We start from the raw sequence: 22,955 nt of genomic DNA on the forward strand, positions 1-22,955 counted from the left end.
ACACAATAGTTTTGAACAGTAATTTCCTCCATAACAGCAGTAAACTTCCCTCTGCTCAACTCCTCCCTCCTGTGGGCGTTTTTTTTGGGTGCAGCGCCCTGTCACAAGCACTTTCCTACCTTTGCAAATGCACTTTCTCATACTCTCGACCTCTCAAATAAATTTCTGAATAGAAATTAAATTACTCTAAATTATAGCGAAAAAAAAACAAAAAAGAATGGGTTGAAAATCCCATTCTAAAAGCCTTTTAGAATGGGATTTGTTTCCAATTTGGTGTCGGACTAGGGGGCAGTCCCCGCTTGTCACCATTGCTTTGCTGCTGCTGTGCGGGTGTGTGCCTGTCTGTGCGGCCGCTCTTTGAGGAAGTCTGGTTGGACTCGCTCGCGTCTTGGAGTTTTGGTTGAGGGCTTTGATGAAGCTTTTGCGATTCTGGTCATATTATGCTGCGTGTTTCAAAGTGTGTCCCACCCGCAATCCACTATGCAAATCTGCAATCCCGCACCGCCAGCAATCAGCGCGGAAATGAAAGCGCCTTCGCCAATCCACCTTCATGAGAATGGCTTCAGTCACACTGCTTTTTGCTTGCCTTCCTCCTTCCTTGTCGCCACTTAGTGGGTCGGTGGAATGGGTTGTACACGTTGTACACGTCCAATACCTATATAAGAGATGTAAAAGGCTTAGATGCACAACCTACCGTCAAAAAAAAAAAAACGATTTTTTTGACGAGTACACTCGTCGCTGGCAGTTAACAGCTGGATTGTGTTTGACGAGTACACTCGTCGCTGGCAGTTAAGGTGTTAAGATGGTACAGTCCAGTTTTGTTCCCTCCCTCTTCTCTCTCACACACATTCACACAAGCTCAGGCCTCTCTTGCTTTCCACCATCTTTCTTTTCTCTCGCTCCCTGTCTGTCTCTCTGTCTGTCTCTCTCTGTGTCTGTCTCTCTGTCTCTCTCTCTCTGTGTCTCCCTGTCTGTCTCTCTCTGTGTCTGTCTCTCTCTCTCTCTCTGTGTCTCCCTGTCTGTCTCTCTCTCTCTGTGTCTGTCTCTCTCTCTCTGTCTTGTCTCTCTCTCTCTGTCTGTCTCTGTCTCTCTCTCTCTGTCTGTCTCTCTCTCTGTCTCTCTCTGTCTGTCTTGTCTCTCTCTCTCTGTCTGTCTCTGTCTCTCTCTGTCTGTCTCTCTCTCTCTGTCTGTCTGTCTGTCTGCCTCTGTCTCTCTCTGTCCGTCTGTCTCTCTCTCCCTGTCTGTCTGTCTGTCTCTGTCTCTCTCTCTCTCTGTCTGTCTCTCTCTGTCTGTCTGTCTCTGTCTGTCTCTCTCTCTCTGTCTATGTCTCTCTGTCTGTCTGTCTGTCTCTCTCTCTCTGTCTCTCTCTCTCTGTCTCTCTGTCTGTCTGTCTCTGTCTCTCTCTGTCTGTCTGTCTCTCTCTCTCTGTGTCTGTCTGTCTCTGTCTCTGTATATCTCTCTCTCTCTCTGTCTCTCTGTCTGTCTGTTAGGGATGGGCATCGAATTTCGAATTTTCGAATAATCGTTGTTATTATCAAGGTCGACTTTTATTATTGAAATTCGAAATTCGATTTTTTTTTTTTTTTTTTTTTTTTGAGTGAAATGTTGCATTGTCTCCCCTGATTCTAAGTATAGTCAAATCGCTTGGTTTGAGCAAGTAAAACAATTTTTATAAGCATTTTAAGCAAGGTTTATGGAAAAATGAATGGCGGATGAAATCCCATGAAGAGGGAGAGGGGGTGACTTTGGCACCCCTTTGGCACTCAGACCTGAGCCTACTAAATATTTAATGAACCACTCATGATTGTCAAAACTGTTTTTTATTTTCGAAAATGTCAATGTCATGTAACATGTTCTTTACTTCAGTGGTGCAATGCTTGTTTGAGCTAAAAATCCACAGCAGAAGCTTTTTATATTAATTAATAAAGCCGTAGACTTAGAATCAGGGGAGACAATGCAACATTTCACTCACAAAAAAAAAAAAAAACATTTTTTTTTTTTTTTACATTTTTATTTTTATTTTCGAATTTCGAATTAAATTCGAATTTGGCCAGCGAATTTCGAATAGTGTTTTTGCTAGAAATGCCCATCCCTACTGTCTGTCTCTCTCTCTCTGTCTATCTCTCTCTGTCTCTCTGTCTGTCTCTCTCTGTCTCTCTCTCTCTGTGTCTGTCTGTCTCTGTATATCTCTCTCTCTCTGTCTGTCTCTGTCTGTCTGTCTCTTTCTTTCTGGCGCCATGGTAGATTGGGGGCTGATAGACTATTAATAGCGCCTGTGGTTGTGTCTCCATGGTAACCGTGCTGGAGGCCAGGGCGCTGGGGAGCTATTTTTGAAATCTGCTCTGTAATGTCAGACAGACACTACGCTTTCATTCTCTGTCTGTGTGTGTGTGTCTGTCTGTCTGTCTGTCTGTCTGTCTCTCTCTGTCTGTCTGCCTGTCTGCCTGTCTCTGTCTGTGTGTGTGTGTGTGTGTGTGTCTGTCTGTCTGTCTGTCTGTCTGTCTCTCTGTCTGTGTCTGTCTGTCTGTGTCTGTCTGTCTGTCTCTCTGTCTGCCTGTCTGTCTCTGTCTGTCTGTCTGTCTGTCTGCCTGTCTCTGTCTGTCTGTCTGCCTGTCTGTCTCTGTCTGTCTGTCTGTCTCTGTCTGTCTGTCTCTGTCTGTCTGTCTGACTGTCTGTCTGTCTCTCTGTCTCTGTCTGTATGTATGTATGTCTGTCTGTCTGTCTGTCTGTCTCTCTGTCTCTGTCTGTCTGTCTGTCTGTCTGCCTGTCTGTCTCTCTGTCTGTGTCTGTCTGTCTCTCTGTCTCTGTCTGTATGTATGTATGTCTGTCTGTCTGTCTGTCTGTCTCTCTGTCTCTGTCTGTCTGTCTGTCTGCCTGTCTGTCTGCCTGTCTCTCTGTCTGTGTCTGTCTGTCTCTCTGAGAATGCACGAAGCCCTAATGCAGTCCACAGACAGACCCCCATTTGACCCAAATCTGACAATATTTGTATTGTTAGATATGATAGTGTTTTGCATGCCTCTCTGTAGGTAGAGCGATAACAGTGAAATAGTCAATATAAGTCATTCTTCTTTCTACATTCTCTAATTGTCTTAACTATTGTGTAAATTAAATATTGGTGAAGTTGAACCTGGGGACCCCCTGGAACCCCCTCAAGGACCCCTGGTGGTCCCCGGAGCCCGCGTTGAGAACCATGGCTTTAGAAACATTTTCAAGTCAAAGTCTAGTCCCAACTCATGCCTAGTCAGGTTCCTCTTTCAGACCAGACGCTCAGATCACCTTCTCACCACAAACGAACCGGACTAGAGTTAGTTTAGAACCACACCGAGACCCCCTCTTTCAACAGGTCTCAGTCCGCTTGTTTGCTCTGCTTTTGGTGCTTTCACACCTCCCCAAACGAACCGCACCAAGTCAAGTCAAGTCTGCTCTCAAGTCTTATACAGGCATCAAGTCAAGTCTGTTTCAAGTCTTATACAGGCATCAAGTCAAGTCTGGTCTCAAGTCTTATACAGGCATCAAGTCAAGTCTGGTCTCAAGTCTTATACAGGCATCAAGTCAAGTCTGGTCTCAAGTCTTATACAGGCATCAAGTCAAGTCTGGTCTCAAGTCTTATACAGGCATCAAGTCAAGTCTGCTTTCAAGTCTTATACAGGCATCAAGTCAAGTCTGGTATCAAGTCTTATACAGGCATCAAGTCAAGTCTGCTTTCAAGTCTTATACAGGCATCAAGTCAAGTCTGGTCTCAAGTCTTATACAGGCATCAAGTCAAGTCTGGTCTCAAGTCTTATACAGGCATCAAGTCTGGTCTCAAGTCTTATACAGGCATCAAGTCAAGTCTGCTTTCAAGTCTTATACAGGCATCAAGTCAAGTCTGGTATCAAGTCTTATACAGGCATCAAGTCAAGTCTGCTTTCAAGTCTTATACAGGCATCAAGTCAAGTCTGGTATCAAGTCTTATACAGGCATCAAGTCAAGTCTGGTCTCAAGTCTTATACAGGCATCAAGTCAAGTCTGGTCTCAAGTCTTATACAGGCATCAAGTCAAGTCTGGTCTCAAGTCTTATACAGGCATCAAGTCAAGTCTGGTCTCAAGTCTTATACAGGCATCAAGTCAAGTCTGCTTTCAAGTCTTATACAGGCATCAAGTCAAGTCTGCTTTCAAGTCTTATACAGGCATCAAGTCAAGTCTGGTCTCAAGTCTTATACAGGCATCAAGTCAAGTCTGGTATCAAGTCTTATACAGGCATCAAGTCAAGTCTGCTTTCAAGTATTATACAGGCATCAAGTCAAGTCTGCTCTCAAGTCTTATACAGGCATCAAGTCAAGTCTGCTCTCAAGTCTTATACAGGCATCAAGTCAAGTCTGCTCTCAAGTCTTATACAGGCATCAAGTCAAGTCTGCTTTCAAGTCTTATACAGGCATCAAGTCAAGTCTGGTCTCAAGTCTTATACAGGCATCAAGTCAAGTCTGGTATCAAGTCTTATACAGGCATCAAGTCAAGTCTGGTATCAAGTCTTATACAGGCATCAAGTCAAGTCTGCTCTCAAGTCTTATACAGGCATCAAGTCAAGTCTGGTATCAAGTCTTATACAGGCATCAAGTCAAGTCTGGTATCAAGTCTTATACAGGCATCAAGTCAAGTCTGCTTTCAAGTCTTATACAGGCATCAAGTCAAGTCTGCTTTCAAGTATTATACAGGCATCAAGTCAAGTCTGCTTTCAAGTCTTATACAGGCATCAAGTAAAGTCTGCTCTCAAGTCTTATACAGGCATCAAGTCAAGTCTGCTTTCAAGTCTTATACAGGCATCAACTCAAGTCTGCTTTCAAGTCTTATACAGGCATCAAGTCAAGTCTGGTCTCAAGTCTTATACAGGCATCAAGTCAAGTCTGCTTTCAAGTCTTATACAGGCATCAAGTCAAGTCTGGTATCAAGTCTTATACAGGCATCAAGTCAAGTCTGGTATCAAGTCTTATACAGGCATCAAGTCAAGTCTGGTCTCAAGTCTTATACAGGCATCAAGTCAAGTCTGCTTTCAAGTCTTATACAGGCATCAAGTCAAGTCTGCTTTCAAGTCTTATACAGGCATCAAGTCAAGTCTGGTATCAAGTCTTATACAGGCATCAAGTCAAGTCTGGTCTCAAGTCTTATACAGGCATCAAGTCAAGTCTGCTTTCAAGTCTTATACAGGCATCAAGTCAAGTCTGGTCTCAAGTCTTATACAGGCATCAAGTCAAGTCTGGTCTCAAGTCTTATACAGGCATCAAGTCAAGTCTGGTCTCAAGTCTTATACAGGCATCAAGTCAAGTCTGGTCTCAAGTCTTATACAGGCATCAAGTCAAGTCTGGTATCAAGTCTTATACAGGCATCAAGTCAAGTCTGGTATCAAGTCTTATACAGGCATCAAGTCAAGTCTGCTCTCAAGTCTTATACAGGCATCAAGTCAAGTCTGGTATCAAGTCTTATACAGGCATCAAGTCAAGTCTGCTTTCAAGTCTTATACAGGCATCAAGTCAAGTCTGGTCTCAAGTCTTATACAGGCATCAAGTCAAGTCTGGTCTCAAGGCTTATACAGGCATCAAGTCAAGTCTGGTCTCAAGGCTTATACAGGCATCAAGTCAAGTCTGGTCTCAAGTCTTATACAGGCATCAAGTCAAGTCTGGTCTCAAGTCTTATACAGGCATCAAGTCAAGTCTGGTCTCAAGTCTTATACAGGCATCAAGTCAAGTCTGGTATCAAGTCTTATACAGGCGTCAAGTCTGGTATCAAGTCTTATACAGGCATCAAGTCAAGTCTGCTCTCAAGTCTTATACAGGCATCAAGTCAAGTCTGGTATCAAGTCTTATACAGGCATCAAGTCAAGTCTGGTATCAAGTCTTATACAGGCATCAAGTCAAGTCTGCTTTCAAGTCTTATACAGGCATCAAGTCAAGTCTGGTCTCAAGTCTTATACAGGCATTTACATTTACATTTACATTTCGTCATTTGGCAGACGCTTTTATCCAAAGCGACTTACAATAACACACTTTTTGTCAGCAATAGAGCAATCAACTATGGAGCACAGTCTATGACAACTACAAATCCTGAAGGAACAGTGGTACAAGTTTTAGATTAGGATTTTTTTTTTTTTTATAAAGAGAGAGAAAGAAGAGAGAGAAAGAAGTTAGATCAAGAAGGGCCCAGGTGGAGCCTGAAAAGGTGAGTCTTTAGTCTTTTCCGAAAGATCGGCAGTGATTCAGCAGTCCTGACCGAAGGTGGCAGCTCGTTCCACCATTGGGGTGCCAGGGACGAGAAGAGTCGAGATCGGGATGAGCGACTTTTGAGCGCCCGTAGCGAAGGAGGAGCAAGGCGCCCCGCACTGGTGGAGGAGCGAAGGGAGCGGTGAGAGGTTTGGAACCTGACCATAGATTGCAGGTACAGGGGAGCTGTCTGGTGTACTGCCCTGTAGGCCAGTACCAGTGTCTTGAATTTGATGCGAGCTGAGATGGGAAGCCAGTGGAGGTCCCGGAAGAGGGGAGTGACATGAGAGAATTTGGGTTGGTTGAATACCAGACGGGCTGCAGCGTTCTGAATGAGCTGAAGCGGTCGGATGTCGGTGGCAGGTAGGCCAGCCAGGAGCACGTTGCAGTAGTCCAGGCGAGGGACGATAAGTGACTGGACCAGGAGTTGAGTCGCTTCTCTTGTGAGGAAGGGACGGATTTTGCGGATGTTGTAGAGCAGTGGTTCCCAAACTTTTTAAAGTCATGTACCCCCTGGAGCATTCAACCTCCTGTCGTGTACCCCCTAGACCTCCACAGACGGGCAACTCACTGCACGAAAAGCCAGGTTTCCGTCCCCTTAGATCGCCACATACGGCCACATACCTCTCTAATTCCTGGCAGTTCACGGCAGTACAAAACCTGTGGTGTTGCGTTTGTTTTGTCCGCTGATCGCCGAAAACGCATCCGCGGGTGTCGGCACGGGGGGGGCGGGGGCGGGGGGGGACTTTCAGCCGCGACAATAGATGTTTCACACCTTGCAGTGCGCCTAATTAGAATGTGAATAGCAGCAAGCTCAGCCCTCTAGCGAAAAACGAATTCATTCATTGGATGAGAGCAGCTCACTCTTACAATACAAGATGGCTTGTGACTGGTGGATAGAGCTGTCACTAACCCGCTAGCTTGTCCATTCATTGGATGGAGCCACAGAGAAATATCACTTGTGATTGGTTGACAGATCTTATGATAGCTTTGCTATTGGTCATGCTTGGCTAATCCCCTCCCTAATAATAATAATAAATCAATGCTGTGTGCTTAAATTCACGTTATTGTTACACTTTCAATGAATGCCATCAATATTTATTTATTGAATGGGGAAGAACATTTGCGAGGAACATCGTGAATAGTAAAGTTTTATTAAATCAAATGCAAATCAAAATACACATGTACATGTCATAAACAATTAAGATATAAGATAAAAAGCATCAAAGGAGAGGAGACTGAAATATTACAAGAAGAAAAAGATTTGGGTATCAGCATGGTTTTAGTATGTGCAGGCAGCATTAACCAATGTAAACAGGATTAGCAGTTATTGCAAAATGTAAATATGCTTATTTAACATACTTTTAGAGAATTCCCCATTAATTTTCACCCATAGACATTTTGAAAAAATCCTTGTTTGCCCAGTGCATTATATGAACATTGCACACATTAATAACAGCAAATAAAAATAAATAATCCACCATCAATAACTTAAAAAAAAGTGCTCTGAAATGCAGGTGGCACTTTTCCCAGTGCATTATGAACATTGCACATATTCCAGAGAACAGAAAATATTATTAAATAAATCGCCATCAGAAACACTACTAGGAAGGCTACATTAACAATGAAATTGCTGCATCAGTGAAAAGAGGAATTTTTGTTCAGTGCAATCAACATGTCAACATGTTCTGGTGTCAGGCCTCAGCCTGTTAATTATGAGTCCAGCAGCTGAAAAGACTCTCCGCTGGCACAGATGTTGCAGGCACACACCGATAGCGACGTGCAAGATGAGATAGCTTTGGGAAGGATCGCTCCTTCTCGCACCACCACACAAGTGGATCCTCCTCGTCTGCTGGGATGCAGGCTTCCAGCCAGTACCGCTCCAGCTTGTCACGATCTTAATGGGGATGGCATGCTCTACATAGCCATCCCCAAAAAAGTCCAGCACAGAACTTTTCTTCCGTTTTGGTTGAGGTTGAATGGATTCAGCCGAGGAAGTGGAAGCTGTGTTGTCCTCTTCGTCTGGCCCGTCATGGTCATCTTTATCAGCAGAAGCAGCAGCCTCCTCGCCACCTTGCTGGGGTCCCCTGCTGAGTGGAGATGCCTATAGTGGAGATAATTAAATGGATGGAAATTATTAGAACATAATATAACTTCTTTGTGTCTCTGCTGCCCCAAACCCCCCCCCCCCCCACACACACACACACACACACTTGTGTGTGTTCGTTGTGTGTGTCTGTGTTTATCTTACCACTCTTTTGTGAAGACAGCGCCACCAACAGTGCAGGGTCGATCTCGCAGGGTAAACCTGCTGCCAATGACAGCTCATAGACATTCATTGCCACCTACACACACACACACACACAGAGGAGAGAGAAAGCAAATTACACAGAGACAACAGGTTTGAACGCAATTTGGACTGTTTCCACTATTTGTGTCCAGTGTGTTTCCAGGGTTTGTGTCTTTTCAGCGTGTGTTACCTTCATGTCTGTCTCTCGCGGGATGTGGTCCTTGAAATCCTCCACTGAACTGACCAGGAATGGAATATGACAAGACAAAACCTAGAGACAAGAGACAAAACAGACTTTTTAGGAACAGAGACAGGTTCATTTTCTGATTGGCACAGATACATTTTTTGACGTTTTACCTTTCAACTGTGCCTGTGTGTTCTAACAGTCCTTGCATGCATTATTTGTGTGTCTACATGCATGTCTATATTTGTGAGGGTGTGTGTGTGTGTGTCTGTGTTTATCTTACCACTCTTTTGTGAAGACAGCGCCACCAACAGTGCAGGGTCGATCTCGCAGGGTAAACCTGCTGCCAATGACAGCTCATAGACATTCATTGCCACCTACACACACACACACACACACACACACACACACACACACACACACACACACACACACACACACACAGAGGAGAGAGAAAGCAAATTACACAGAGACAACAGGTTTGAACGCAATTTGGACTGTTTCCACTATTTGTGTCCAGTGTGTTTCCAGGGTTTGTGTCTTTTCAGCGTGTGTTACCTTCATGTCTGTCTCTCGCGGGATGTGGTCCTTGAAATCCTCCACTGAACTGACCAGGAATGGAATATGACAAGACAAAACCTAGAGACAAGAGACAAAACAGACTTTTTAGGAACAGGGACAGGTTCATTTTCTGATTGGCACAGATACATTTTTTGACGTTTTACCTTTCAACTGTGCCTGTGTGTTCTAACAGTCCTTGCATGCATTATTTGTGTGTCTACATGCATGTCTATATTTGTGAGGGTGTGTGTGTGTGTGTGTGTGTGTGTGTGTGTGTGTGTGTCTTACGTCTCTCAGATCCTCCTGAGCCAAGGAGCGGAAGGAGAGGATGACTCCGATGATAGTCATTGTCTTCAAAACACTGTCCAGAGCTACAAACAGACAAAATCAGTCAAAACACTGTCCACAGCTATAAACAGACAAAATCAGTCAAAGCTATGCTGTGCTGTACTTTGCCAAACCTTTGCATTGGATTTTAAATATTTTTGAGCCCAGCTACTAACTTTACAATGAGAGAGAAAAAATTGTATTGTATTCAGGATTTTTTTTATCCAGCATTACAGACGTAGTTTCACAAATCACTTTTACACAGACGTGAAAGCCATTATTTGCGCTGAATTGTTATGATTTGCACCATTTTTCTTAGTATTTGGTATCTAATTGAATCTGAAAAAAGATTTATTTTGCAGTTGAATAAAATGGCAGTAAAACACGTGATCATGTGGACAAGTGTGCGTTTAGTGTGTGCTCGTGATTACAGGCACACACACACACACACAATGTGTGCAACTGTAAATCATTCAAGTTAAAATCAACATATAGGCTACTTCTATCTAAATTATTTAATATTTATTTATTTACCTGTTCAGCAAACTCATGGTGATGAAAACAAAACACAGCGGCAGCATATTGCGGGCAGTCATTTCAGAAATCAGTTGAGTAATCTTTCATGCGCGGAAAGCATCACAGCATCTGCGGGTTGGAACAAAGGGTATTTTGGATTTTAGGGTGAGCTGTTCCTTTAAACATGGCAAACGTGGCTCAAACTAGCGCTATGGCTCCCTGCTGCTGCCACTGTTTGTAGTTAGAGCCATGGCCACTGTGGAACTGGTCTATGAGACTGTTTTAATCTCAGGGCCACACCATGCTTTATGAAACAAAGCAGAATCAATGCACAGCTAGCCTCAATGCTGCCAGTGTAAGCTTTGGCTATCGAAGCTATTACTAAACCTAAAGCTTAATTTTGAGCCACCAACTAACACAAATCCTGGACATTTCATTTCGGGTGAAGCAAGAAGGGGGTTTATATGGATTACGCCAGCACTGGGAGTGCTGTGAATGCGGGGATATGATCACAATAAGTGGTTTGCTGAGGCTACATGCCGTCTGAGCTAACGTTTACTAGCTACAATTGCTAACAGTCCACCATAATACCACGTTACCTTTCTTCCCTTTCTTCCCTCGCTCGCTCCTCCACTGCATGTCCCGCTCGTTGTCCACCAAGATAACGTTATAGGCTTTAGCAGTTGCAAACGAAAACAAAGAAGAACTTGTATTAAAACCTGTAGCAGATATTACTAGCGTTAGCATTAGCTCCTTTCTCCATGAGTGTGGTTAAACAGACTGGCCTCATGGTAGCAGTCGGCCACTTCGACAAATACGTTTTACAATTGGATTTGATGACAAATATTCGCATGCAAACTCAACTCTGACCACATTCACTGATATTACTTATGCTAATCTAACCGACCTACCAACTTAAAACGTTAAATTTGATTGCAAAACTTACCAAACAGGAGGAGAAAATGGCGACGTGAAACGTTTCTGGAGAAGTGGAGGTGTGTTCAAGTGCTCACCTAGAGTGTTGGAATTTGTAAACACCCCAAATCCACCACAACACTTTAAGCAATGGACACTTGTGGTGTTAGTTATGATAAATTAAGTGTTAAAATTACACTGAATGCTGTTGACTTACACTAACACAGAAAAAATAACACTGACGACTTACACTAACACAGAAAAAATAACACTGACAGTTTTACTGTGTAGGTGTGTGTGGGGGTGGGGGGGGAGGAGCATCTGCCTGGCTGCTCAGCCTGTGTACAGAGAAGCCGATCGGAGGCGTGAAGCCAAATCCATTAAAGAAAAGCTGAACTGCATTGAGAACAAATGTTCAGCTCCTAATTTTATACACTTGGAGACATTCAATTCAGTTTAAATTTTTACTGGGTGGTTAATAACTCAATTTCCTGGGGTGTGACACACTTAAACACATGTTTTGGTTTCCAAGGACTTATGTTCAGTGTATTGTGTTGCAGACCTCAAACCAAAGGGCAAAGGCAAAGCAGTTACAGCCCAGAATATATTATATTATTAGCAAAAATATGTTTTTGATATGTTTTGTTTGTATTTTGATTATATTTTGTAAAAACAAATCGCCTCATCTGCAGATTTCTGTTTACCCTGTCAAATAAAACAAAGCAAAACGTGGAATTTTTCAAATGTAATATTCTTCAGAGATAATCAGATATTTTTGTGCATTTTGGTAATTTTTGTTAGATAGAGATATTGCTGTAAACTTTGTACCCCATGATTTAAAGGCTGTCTGTAAGGCTGTGATTTAAAAGCTGTCTGTAAACAATAGCAGAGGTCCCCCCCCCCACACACTCACGAGCATCATGCCCCTCGCCCTGATTTGCATTTCTGTAGCTCACCTCATTCTTATTTACATGTGAAAGGCCCCAAGCCAGGGGGAGGCTGCGGGGGCTGTGTAAAACAGCCATCCCCGTCAATCCTTCAGAGTTTCCTGTGTTATCCGGAGATCACCACAAATAGTTGTTAATCTGAACTTCCACAGCCATTTACAACGGCGTTTACTGACGAAAATACCACTTTTCATCTAGTGACTCTCATATGATGTTAAATATGAAGACATGACAGTGTTTTTAACAATTTTGCTGTTTATTCAGCCTCATAAAAAGTCCTCTTAACAAATGACATGTACATTTCCTCAAGCACAATATGAATGACTTCTCTGGAAAAGTTATACATAAAATATGAAAAAATATCCTCATAACAGACATGCATAATACCTAAAGCACAAACTTCTCTGGAAAAGTCTCAAATAAAATATGGAAAAAAGGGTCCTCTCATAACAACTGACATGCACAATACCTCAAGCACAGTATGAATAACTTCTATGGAAAAGTTATAAAATATGGAAAAAGGTTTTCTCTTCATTCAGCCTTGTAAAAAGCCCTCTCATAACACAGGGATGGAAACAAATTTGCTTTTTATTTTTTAAAGGTCACACACACACACACACCTACACACACACACACACACACACACACAACTCACATCTTAAGTGCCCTATTTTGGGATTTAAAAAAGGTGACTGTCACCTAAATGTGACTACTTTGCATCCCTGATAACACGTGACATGCACATCAGCTAAGTACAAATGACTTATCTGGAAAAAATACAGAAAATAAAAATGAATAGACTTTTCACCACAGACTTATGTGAGGGGTGTGCTTGACTTGATGCACATAACTCTGCAATTTTGGGTTGCGCTTCTTTTTAGCGTTAACTTCCCTGTCTCCTCTGGACTTTCCTGGGACATCTTGGGCTTCGGGCTCGGATTCACCATCACTTTGACCAGCGCAAGCGCCCGTGTTGACACTACTAGCTGTGAGGCTAGCACCGCTAACGCTACTGTTTGCTCTGCTAAACATCACTCCACTTGAGGCCCTGGATCTGCTTTGGACCGCCGGGACTCGGCCTTCACCTGCTGTGTTGTTTTGAAAGGCAGTTTCTGCTGCTCCCGTGGACATGGGACGAGGTCTTTTAGCGTTCCTTTTCAGCTAATTCTCCATGGCTAGGCTACAGGTCTCCATTCACTTTCAGCGTTTTGCATGGCACAGCTGTAGTCTGCTTTGACGTCTCATCACCCCTCTCCTCCGCCTCTCATTGGCTAATACTCGTTACATTCGTTGGTAGAGCCAATCAGAGGCAGAGTAGGGCGGGTCTAATCAGAATGCCTGTGTGTGTGTATAGTGTGTGGCGGGTCATATGTGTGGGTTTAACTTTGCCGGAGGGGGGGAGAGGCGGGGTCAGATTTCTTTTGGCGTACCCCCTGTAGTACCTCCACGTACCCCTAGGGGTACCCGTACCCCAGTTTGGGAACCACTGATGTAGAGGGAGAACCTACAGGAGCGCGCTGTAGCAGCTATGTTGGCAGAGCAAGACAGCTGGTTGTCGAGGATCACCCCAAGGTTCTTAGCTGTTTGGGACGGCAGTACAGTGGTGTTGTCGATGGAGATGGAGAGATCTGTGAGAGGACAGTCTTTCCCTGGGAGGAAGAGTAGCTCTGTCTTACCAAGGTTGAGCTTGAGGTGGTGGGCAGACATCCAGTCGCCAATGTCCTTGAGACATGCAGAGATGCGAGCCTCGATTTGAGTGTCGGAGGGGGGGAAGGAAAGGAAAAGTTGGGTGTCATCAGCATAGCAGTGATAAGAGAAGCCATGAGAAGAGATCACATAGGCAAGAGATCTGATATAGAGAAGAAAAAGTAAGGGGCCCAGGACTGAGCCCTGGGGGACACCAGGCATAGAGTCAAGTCTGGTCTCAAGTCTTATACAGGCATCAAGTCAAGTCTGTATCAAGCAGGTACAGTTCATACAGCAGGTGTTACAGCAGGTACAGTTCATACAGCAGGTGTTACAGCAGGTACAGTTCATACAGCAGGTGTTACAGCAGGTACAGTTCATACAGCAGGTGTTACAGCAGGTACAGTACATACAGCAGGTACAGTTCATTCAGCAGGTGTTACAGCAGGTACAGTACATACAGCAGGTGTTACAGCAGGTACAGTTTGTACAGCAGGTACAGTTCATACAGCAGGTGTTACAGCAGGTACAGTTCATACAGCAGGTGTTACAGCAGGTACAGTTCATACAGCAGGTGTTACAGCAGGTACAGTTCATACAGCAGGTGTTACAGCAGGTACAGTTCATACAGCAGGTACAGTTCATACAGCAGGTACAGTTCATACAGCAGGTACAGTTCATACAGCAGGTGTTACAGCAGGTACAGTTCATACAGCAGGTGTTACAGCAGGTACAGTTCATACAGCAGGTGTTACAGCAGGTACAGTTCATACAGCAGGTACAGTTCATACAGCAGGTACAGTTCATACAGCAGGTACAGTTCATACAGCAGGTGTTACAGCAGGTACAGTTCATACAGCAGGTGTTACAGCAGGTACAGTTCATACAGCAGGTGTTACAGCAGGTACAGTACATACAGCAGGTACAGTTCATACAGCAGGTGTTACAGCAGGTACAGTTCATACAGCAGGTGTTACAGCAGGTACAGTACATACAGCAGGTACAGTTCATACAGCAGGTACAGTTCATACAGCAGGTGTTACAGCAGGTACAGTTCATACAGCAGGTGTTACAGCAGGTACAGTTCATACAGCAGGTGTTACAGCAGGTACAGTTCATACAGCAGGTGTTACAGCAGGTACAGTTCATACAGCAGGTGTTACAGCAGGTACAGTTCATACAGCAGGTGTTACAGCAGGTACAGTTCATACAGCAGGTGTACAGGAGGTACAGTTCATACAGCAGGTGTTACAGCAGGTGTAGCAGGTGTAGGTATTATTATGATAAACCACATGCGTTCATTCTTCTTGCTTGTTGAAAATGTTTTTTAAGGGGAGATACTCATTTGCAGACAAGTACGATCTGGTGTTTAGAGTTTAAACTGTTGTTCAGAGAAGTAGGATTATACAGCACATCTATCCATCAATATATACAGTCTATATTGTAGGTTTGACACAGTATGTATGTATCTATCCATCAATATATACAGTCTATATTTTATATGTAGGTTTGACACAGTATGTATGTATCTATCCATCAATATATACAGTCTATATTGTAGGTTTGACACAGTATGTATGTATCTATCCATCAATATATACAGTCTATATTTTATATGTAGGTTTGACACAGTATGTATGTATTAGGGCTGTGCGATTAATCGATTTTGAATCGTAATCGAATTAATTAGTTAGGACGATGTTAAAAAAATGAAAATCGTAAAATCGTTTTTTTTTTTTTTTTTTTTTTTTCACTTTAACTAGGGTAAGTACGTTACGCGGGGCGGCTCTCTCTCATGTTTGCATGCTGCTACTTGTTCATTCTCCCTGCTGTAAAGTCTCTCTAGAGGCTGTGATACTGGCTAAAGACAGCAGCGCAATGGACTTATTTCAACACCTCCGACCAAAAAGCACAGAGTGAGCACTGAGCGCAGCTTGTTGCACTGCGGGCTGTAGCCTACAAGATAACGATTGCCACAACACACTCACGCACGCACACGAACACAGACGTTATCACCGGACGATGAAACGTTGCCTTTACAGTTCACATAATAACAAAACAACACGTGAGGCTACCGAGTACTGATAGATTGGCTGTATTCATGGCTGTAAGTTATCAGCCTCAGCTGACTCACCTGTCCCTGTGTGTCTGAATTTCCCCCTAACTGCTATCGCAGTTCCACGCATTCCTGTTGTGACTTTGTGTTATTCTAGTACAGATATAACTCCGAGCACGGGTGGTCGCTTAGACACTAATATAATTATCTCACGGAGGAACACGCAAATCCACCAGTGTCAAGTTAGCAAGCAACAGCCAGGAAGTTAAGCATAGCAGCGGCAAGCTAAAACAGGAAGTTGAGTTGTTCTACCTTCAGAGTAAAAGCGTAAATTGTCAATTATGGAAAAAAGGGGGAAAAAGAGCTCTGCAGGGCAACAAATGTTTAGAGAAGTATAATAGTATAATAAATCGAAATCGTAATCGAAAATCGAGTTTTAGAGAAAAAATCGTCAATTTTAGTTTTAGGCAAAATCGCACAGCCCTAGTATGTATCTATCCATCAATATATACAGTCTATATTGTAGGTTTGACACAGTATGTACCGTATGTATTTATCCATCAATATATACTAGGGGTGGGGGAAAAAAATCGATTCACCTAAGTATCGCGATTTTTAATGTCACGATTTTTTGGATCGATCTTTTATTCCAGAATCGATAATCGCAAATTAAAAAAAAAAAAAAATTTTTTTTTTTTTTTTTTTTTTTTTGGGTGCTTGCAGTCAGGCCACTCACTGAACAGCAGGCCAGGCGCCGCCTACTGGTTTACTAGTGGTTTTATTACTTTATTAGTTAGTCTGAAGTAATAATTACACTTCAGGGTTAAAGTGGGTGCATCTCATTGTAAAATTGGACTTCAAACGGCCCAAATCTGGCTTCAAACGGCCCAAATTTCACGCGCGTTTGCCCATATCGGCCTGGCCTGCTTGGTATCTAATGCCCGGCCTGAATTATGATCCCAGTCCGCCCCTGTTTTTAACTATATCGCCCAGCCCTACTCATGATATATAATATACAGTCTCTAGTGTATGATTCAACTTTTCCCATGTTCTAATCTAGTGTAAAAAAGCAAACAAACTGAAAAAATAAAAGAAAAAAATAAACAAAAATCGCAATAAATCGTAATATCGAATCGCAATAATCGTAAAATCGCAATACTTAAGAATCGCAATATAAATCGAATCGGCACCCAAGAATCGTGATAGTATCGAATCGGGAGATAAGTGAATCGCCACAGCCCTAATATATACAGTCTATATTTTATATGTAGGTTTGACACAGTATGTATGTATCTATCCATCAATATATACAGTCTATATTTTATATGTAGGTTTGACACAGTATGTATGTATCTGTCCATCAATATATACAGTCTATATTTTATATGTAGGTTTGACACAGTATGTATGTATCTATCCATCAATATATACAGTCTATATTTTATATGTAGGTTTGACACAGTATGTATGTATCTATCCATCAATATATACAGTCTATATTTTATATGTAGGTTTGACACAGTATGTATGTATGTATCTATCCATCAATATATACAGTCTATATTTTATATGTAGGTTTGACACAGTATGTATGTATCTATCCATCAATATATACAGTCTATATTTTATATGTAGGTTTGACACAGTATGTATGTAGCCACCAGTGCCCAATTCAGCCTGCCTATTTTTGACGCCTATGCGGAAATTGCATTCTTTCCAAATGGCCAGTGGGGGTCGCAGCTTGTGTAGCACTCCCGGGAACATCACCATTCAACTATATGGGAAACGAGCCAACTTCTCTCTCGGTCTATGTCTTAAATAAACACTTTCCAAATTAGTGTATGGTCTGAAAAAACAATTTCAAGTCTTTTTCTTGCTCTAACGCGCTCCAAATGATAGCCCCATTTCGAGGAAAATTGACGACCAACATCGGATAATAAGAACAGTAATACTTCCGACCGGTAGAGGCAGCAATGTGCCGCAAGGCATCAGGTAGCAAGTAATAGTTGAGCAAATTATCAGAAAATAGCGTTACTTTATGATATTTTAATAATGTTAGTAGACACACGTAACTATATAGATACCATACATCTAACGTCCATAACATGGCGGACCATTTAACGTTATTTATACAGTTAGATAAAGCCTTAAGCCTTCTCTGTATTCAGACCATTCAGACCATTGGATCCAGCCCAGAAACCGGAGTAGGTTATAACGTTTTAAATAATCACGTTATAAACAACTAACCAACGCTGGGGGTCCGTATGGAAACGGTGTTACTCGAAATGGTTAAAAGTTAAATCAATTTGGTCATTCAGTGCCGTTTTACTGCAATGGAAAGTAAGTAGCGTTAGCCGCTACATTAGCCACAGTAGCTGACTACCCATAATGCATTACGGCGATAAGGTAGACAGGGCAAATTCGGAAACTCCCCCGGCAGCCGCCCCCTCTCCTCGTACTTCCGTGTAGCATAATTCATTCAACCAATCAAACGAAATCAAACAATATGCGGAAGTGAGCTTAATTTTGCTTGGTCAAAGTCAATGAGCTATGTTGGTCCATTACATATAGGTCAATGGTAGCCACAAACTGATGGGTTCAATTGCAGTCATGGTTTCTTATGTTCTGCATGTTCCTCTCTCTCTCTCTTTAGCTTTCTAGACAAGATAGAGATCGTGAAAAAGAGTGACTACAGTCCCACAGATCAGGTGAGTGGTGCTTACTCAGTATTATACCTACAGCATATTTATACACCTGGGCCCCGTTCCAATACCCATACTTGTACTTCTTTCTTGTAGTATGTACTGCCGCTGCCCTCACAAAGTATGGATTGTAGTGTGCAGCATGCATGCAAAATGCATACTATTGGGACACACTACATCTGTCGTCACGTGAGCTTCCTGAACTCCGACCTCTTGCTCACTTCCGCCGACGTCCGCAGCGCCACATTTGAGTTTTTTTTTTTTTTTTTTTTTATATTCAATAAACAAAGTCTGGCAGTAACAAACAGTACATTATACAAAAAATTCAGACTAAACATTTACAAAATTGGAACAGACAATCAAATAAACAAAATAAAATAAATAAAGCAAAAACATTAAGTCAGAGATCTAAACAGGAATCAAGATATGCATGTTTTGGTACTAGGGATGTAGGTACTACCGGTACTACCCCCGAACCGCGGTACTATTGCTGTAGAACAGGTTCTATACTAAGATTTAAAAAGACCGGTACTTTTCCGACCGCTGCTATGACTGATAATGGTCAATATGAGCCTGTCTCTTTAAGAAATGCGCTGGAGTGAGTGACGTCATATCCACATGTCAAGCGGTGAGGAAAAGAGTTTGAGGAAAAAAAGCAGCTGAGCACTGAGCAGACCCGCGCACATTAAAAGCAAACTAGCAAAGTAGGCTATGGCTAAACACAAAGCCTCTCCCAGCCCAGTTAGTAGCAGCAGCCAGCCGATCTACTATGAATCACCTCATTCAATGGAAAGGAATTGCTTCAAAATGTCCCCATTCGATGGGGTGGAGTAGATCGGGTGCAGCAGCTGTGCCCTTTCACAGTTTACATCTAACGTTATGTAGGCTACTTTCACGCATACTTCAGTCAGGGTTATCGACAGTCCATATTATTGCCTCTGCACGTTTCCCGACGCTACAGTGAGAAAATGCGCTCGTTAACTAACGTTACAGCGGACTCCGCTGTACTAACGTTTACAGCGGACTCCGCAGTAACGTTAGTTAACGAGCGCTCACTGTAGCGTCGGGAAACGTGCAGAGGCAATAATATGGACTGTCGATAACCCTGACTGAAGTATGCGTGAAAGTAGCCTACATAACGTTAGATGTAAACTGTGAGTAATACTGCCTGAATGCCCCACCCATGACAAGAAGTGCTAAACTGGAAGTTGAGATTACTGAGTATAAACAATTTAGAGACATCAGCCCTGCAGAGGATCCCCTGGCATGGTGGAAGCAACACCAGACAGACCTGCCCATCTTAGCTCAGTTTGCTAGACAATATCTCTGTATTCCAGCATCAAGCTGTGCATCTGAACGTGTTTTCAGTACTTCTGGGAATATCTGCAGTCCAACAAGATCTAGACTGACCGAGGAACATGTTGACACCCTCGTTTTCTTGGCTAGGAACCTGAAGAAGACATTGGGATGGGAGGGACTGAGTGAGTAAACTGAGAGTCAGCCAAACAGTGAGTCTGTCTACCACCCATAGGAGAACTAGGGTTTAGACTGAGTAGGCTGGGGGACAGAATGGGAATATGAAGCCAGTTATGCTGCTTGTTGAAGAAAAAAAGATTTGAGTTTCTGCTGCTATAGTGTTTTATTATATTATTATTTATTTTATTTATTTTATTTATTTTATTTATTTTATTTATTTTACTTATTCCCATTTCCCACTGTTCAAAAGATTTGTGTTATGTTACTGAGTGTGTACTTATTTGACAAGTAAAAGTTAGACAGAATTTAAATGCCACCAATTATTTATTTATTGTTGTTATTGGTGTTTCTCTGAGTTTTTGCTGCTATAGGCTAGTGTTTTATGGTCATTTTATTTTCACTGGCATTACTTTATTTTACTTACCGGTATTCTCACTGCTCAAAAGGTTTGTTTTGTTCAGCATTTAAATGCCACACCAATTTATTGGTGTAATTGTTCCCAAACTCTTAAAATAAAGCCAAATCTTGACATTGGACAGTTTCACTTTTTTTTTACAAAAAGTATCGAAAAGTATCGAAAAGTATCGAAATACAAATTGGTACCGGCACCGAAACAGAAATTTAGTACCGCTACAACCCTATTTGGTACACACCATGCTTGTTTGGTTTTAACATATTTCAAGGCTTTCTTAAAGTTAATTATCTCATTCATGAACACGCAGCTCAGTCAGTGCGACGTAACTCCAGTAGGTGGCGGTAATGCACAAAAAGTTGTTTGCCAACCGCCATAAAACATTAGAAGAAGAAGAAGAAGAAGACATAACTTCCTGCTGCGCAAAGGATTGTGGGGAAGTTTGGCTGAAGCAGCATGCATCGATGCATACTCCGAAATAGGAGCTGATGTAGTACAACATCCTGGTACTCTTGGCATACTGCATCTGACATACTATGTATTGGGACATACTAAATCTTTTTTTGCCTACTAAATAGTATGGAAGTATGGGTATTGGAACGGGGCCCTGCTTTTCTTTCTCCTCAGGGTATTTCAGAAGGCACAACTTTTCAAATGAAAATAACTTTGTCATTTTGCTCCATAACTGCTTGACCATTCTTCACATTTGAATTGACACACCAGTGTTTTGAGGGTGTTGCTGCTACGAGTTTCCCCCAAGGGGATGAATAAAGTGATATGTTATCTTATTTAAAAAAGCCTGGTGTAAAGTGTGTCTTTCAAGCTTACCCAAGCTGCCCCACTCAAACCTAGACCAGATCCCACGTCCCAGTTTCTCCCAGGCTTTCTCACAGCATCCTGATCTAGAAAATAACCTCAGGACAGAGAGGCAACTTGGTGTGTTGAGCTTGTTCTAGATTCTGCAGTTTAAAGGCACAGCTCACCCTAAAATCCAAAATACATATATTCCCTCTCACCTGTAGTGCTATTTATCCATCTATATGGTTTTGTGTTAGTTGCCTGAGTTTTGGAGATATCGGCCGCAGAGTTTCTGCCTTCTCTCCAATACAATGGAACTGGATGGCACTCGGCTTGTGGTGCTCAAAGTGCCAAAAACATACATTTGATAAACTCAACAGCAATGTCTCTTTCCAGAAATCATGACCCCGTTACTCAAGATAATCCACAGACCATGTTATGAGCAGTTTCATGGAGGAACTATTTTCTTTTGACCGAACTACTGCTAGCTAGTTCCTACATGACACTGCAAAAGAAAATAGTTCCTACATGAAACTACTCACAACAAAGTCTGTGTATTATCTTGAGTAACGGGTCATGATTTCTGGAAAGAGACATTGCTGTTGAGTTTTTCAAATGTTGTTTTTTTTATGCTTCGAGCACCACAAGCCGAGTGCCATCCAGTTCCATTGTATTCAAGAGAAGGCAGCCATTTCTACAGCCGATATCTCCAAAACTCAGGCAACTATCCCAAAACGATATATACGGTAGATGGATAAATAGCACTACAGGTGAGAGAGTGTATTTTGGATTTTAGGGTGAGCTGTCCCTTTTAAGCAAGACATCCTAAGACCTTATTTGTACTGATTCTTTGTTTACCAGGATCTGCTGCGCTGCAGAGTTCTGACTTCAGGGATCTTTGAGACAAGATTCCAAGTGGACAAAGTCAACTTCCAGTGAGTAAAAAGACAAATCTGAACAGAGAGCTCATATCTTTGCCATCAAAAGGTGCCAAATGCAGCTGTTTGTACACAACAAGCATCAGCTACACGTCTCAATAAAACAATGGCAGAACAGGACAGATTTCTTACATCTTTGAGTGATACTCAGTTCAGAGACGCGTTGATTCAAGATTCAAGATTCAAGATTCAAGATTTTTATTGTCACTCCATGGTACAAGTACCACGTGTGAAATTCTTGTGCAGTGGACTCCGTTTACGACATAGTACAAATAGGCAACAGCAATAAGTAATAGGCAATAAGAAATAGGCATCAATAAGCAATAAGACAGCAATAAGGCAATAAGAAATAGGCATCTTATAAGCAATAAGACAAGTCGGTGGCTTATACGACAGTGGCATATTCATTGCACATAGGTGCACATGTCATGTGCATACGTTAGACGTGTTCAGACATTCCAAATTCGACGTTTTATACATACATGTGCAAATAGCATGTACCTTATTAAACATACACTTAAATTTACAATTAAACGTTAGGCACCTTATTAAACATACACTTAAATTTACAATTAAACGTTAGGCATCCGTAATAGTAGCAGCTGCAGTACGGTACTGCGGTACGACTACTGCACTATTTGTGCATATTTAGGAGTCTCGTGGCCTGCGGGAAGAAACTGTTCCTCAAGCGATTTGTGCGTGTTTTTGGAACCCTGTATCTCCTCCCTGAGGGTAGCCGGGAGAACAGGCTGTTGTGGGGATGGTTTGTGTCTTTGATGATCTTCAGGGACCTCCTGAGGCACCGCTGGTTATACAGTTCGTGCAGTTCTGGCAACTCGTCTCCTGTTACGTGCTGGGCCGCGCGCCTCACCCTCCGTAGCGCCCTGCGGTCCATGGTGGTACAGTTCCCGTAC

The 22,955-nt window shown here is 42.4% G+C and overlaps 1 protein-coding gene across 1 annotated transcript in view; it reads left to right on the forward strand.

The window, feature by feature from the left end:
* The window catches only part of LOC310794805 (guanine nucleotide-binding protein G(s) subunit alpha), a 67,784-nt gene that overhangs the window by 35,988 nt on the left and 8,841 nt on the right, over positions 1-22,955 (forward strand). The window contains exons 6-7 of the mRNA XM_083656857.1: positions 18,369-18,423; positions 21,965-22,038. Of these exons, the coding sequence (XP_083512983.1) occupies positions 18,369-18,423; positions 21,965-22,038 (129 nt within the window). The remainder of the gene's footprint in view (positions 1-18,368; positions 18,424-21,964; positions 22,039-22,955) is intronic.

The sequence above is a fragment of the Poromitra crassiceps genome, assembly GCF_964638095.1.
Source record: "Poromitra crassiceps genome assembly, chromosome: 20".
Taxonomy (NCBI): Eukaryota; Metazoa; Chordata; class Actinopteri; order Beryciformes; family Melamphaidae; genus Poromitra; species Poromitra crassiceps.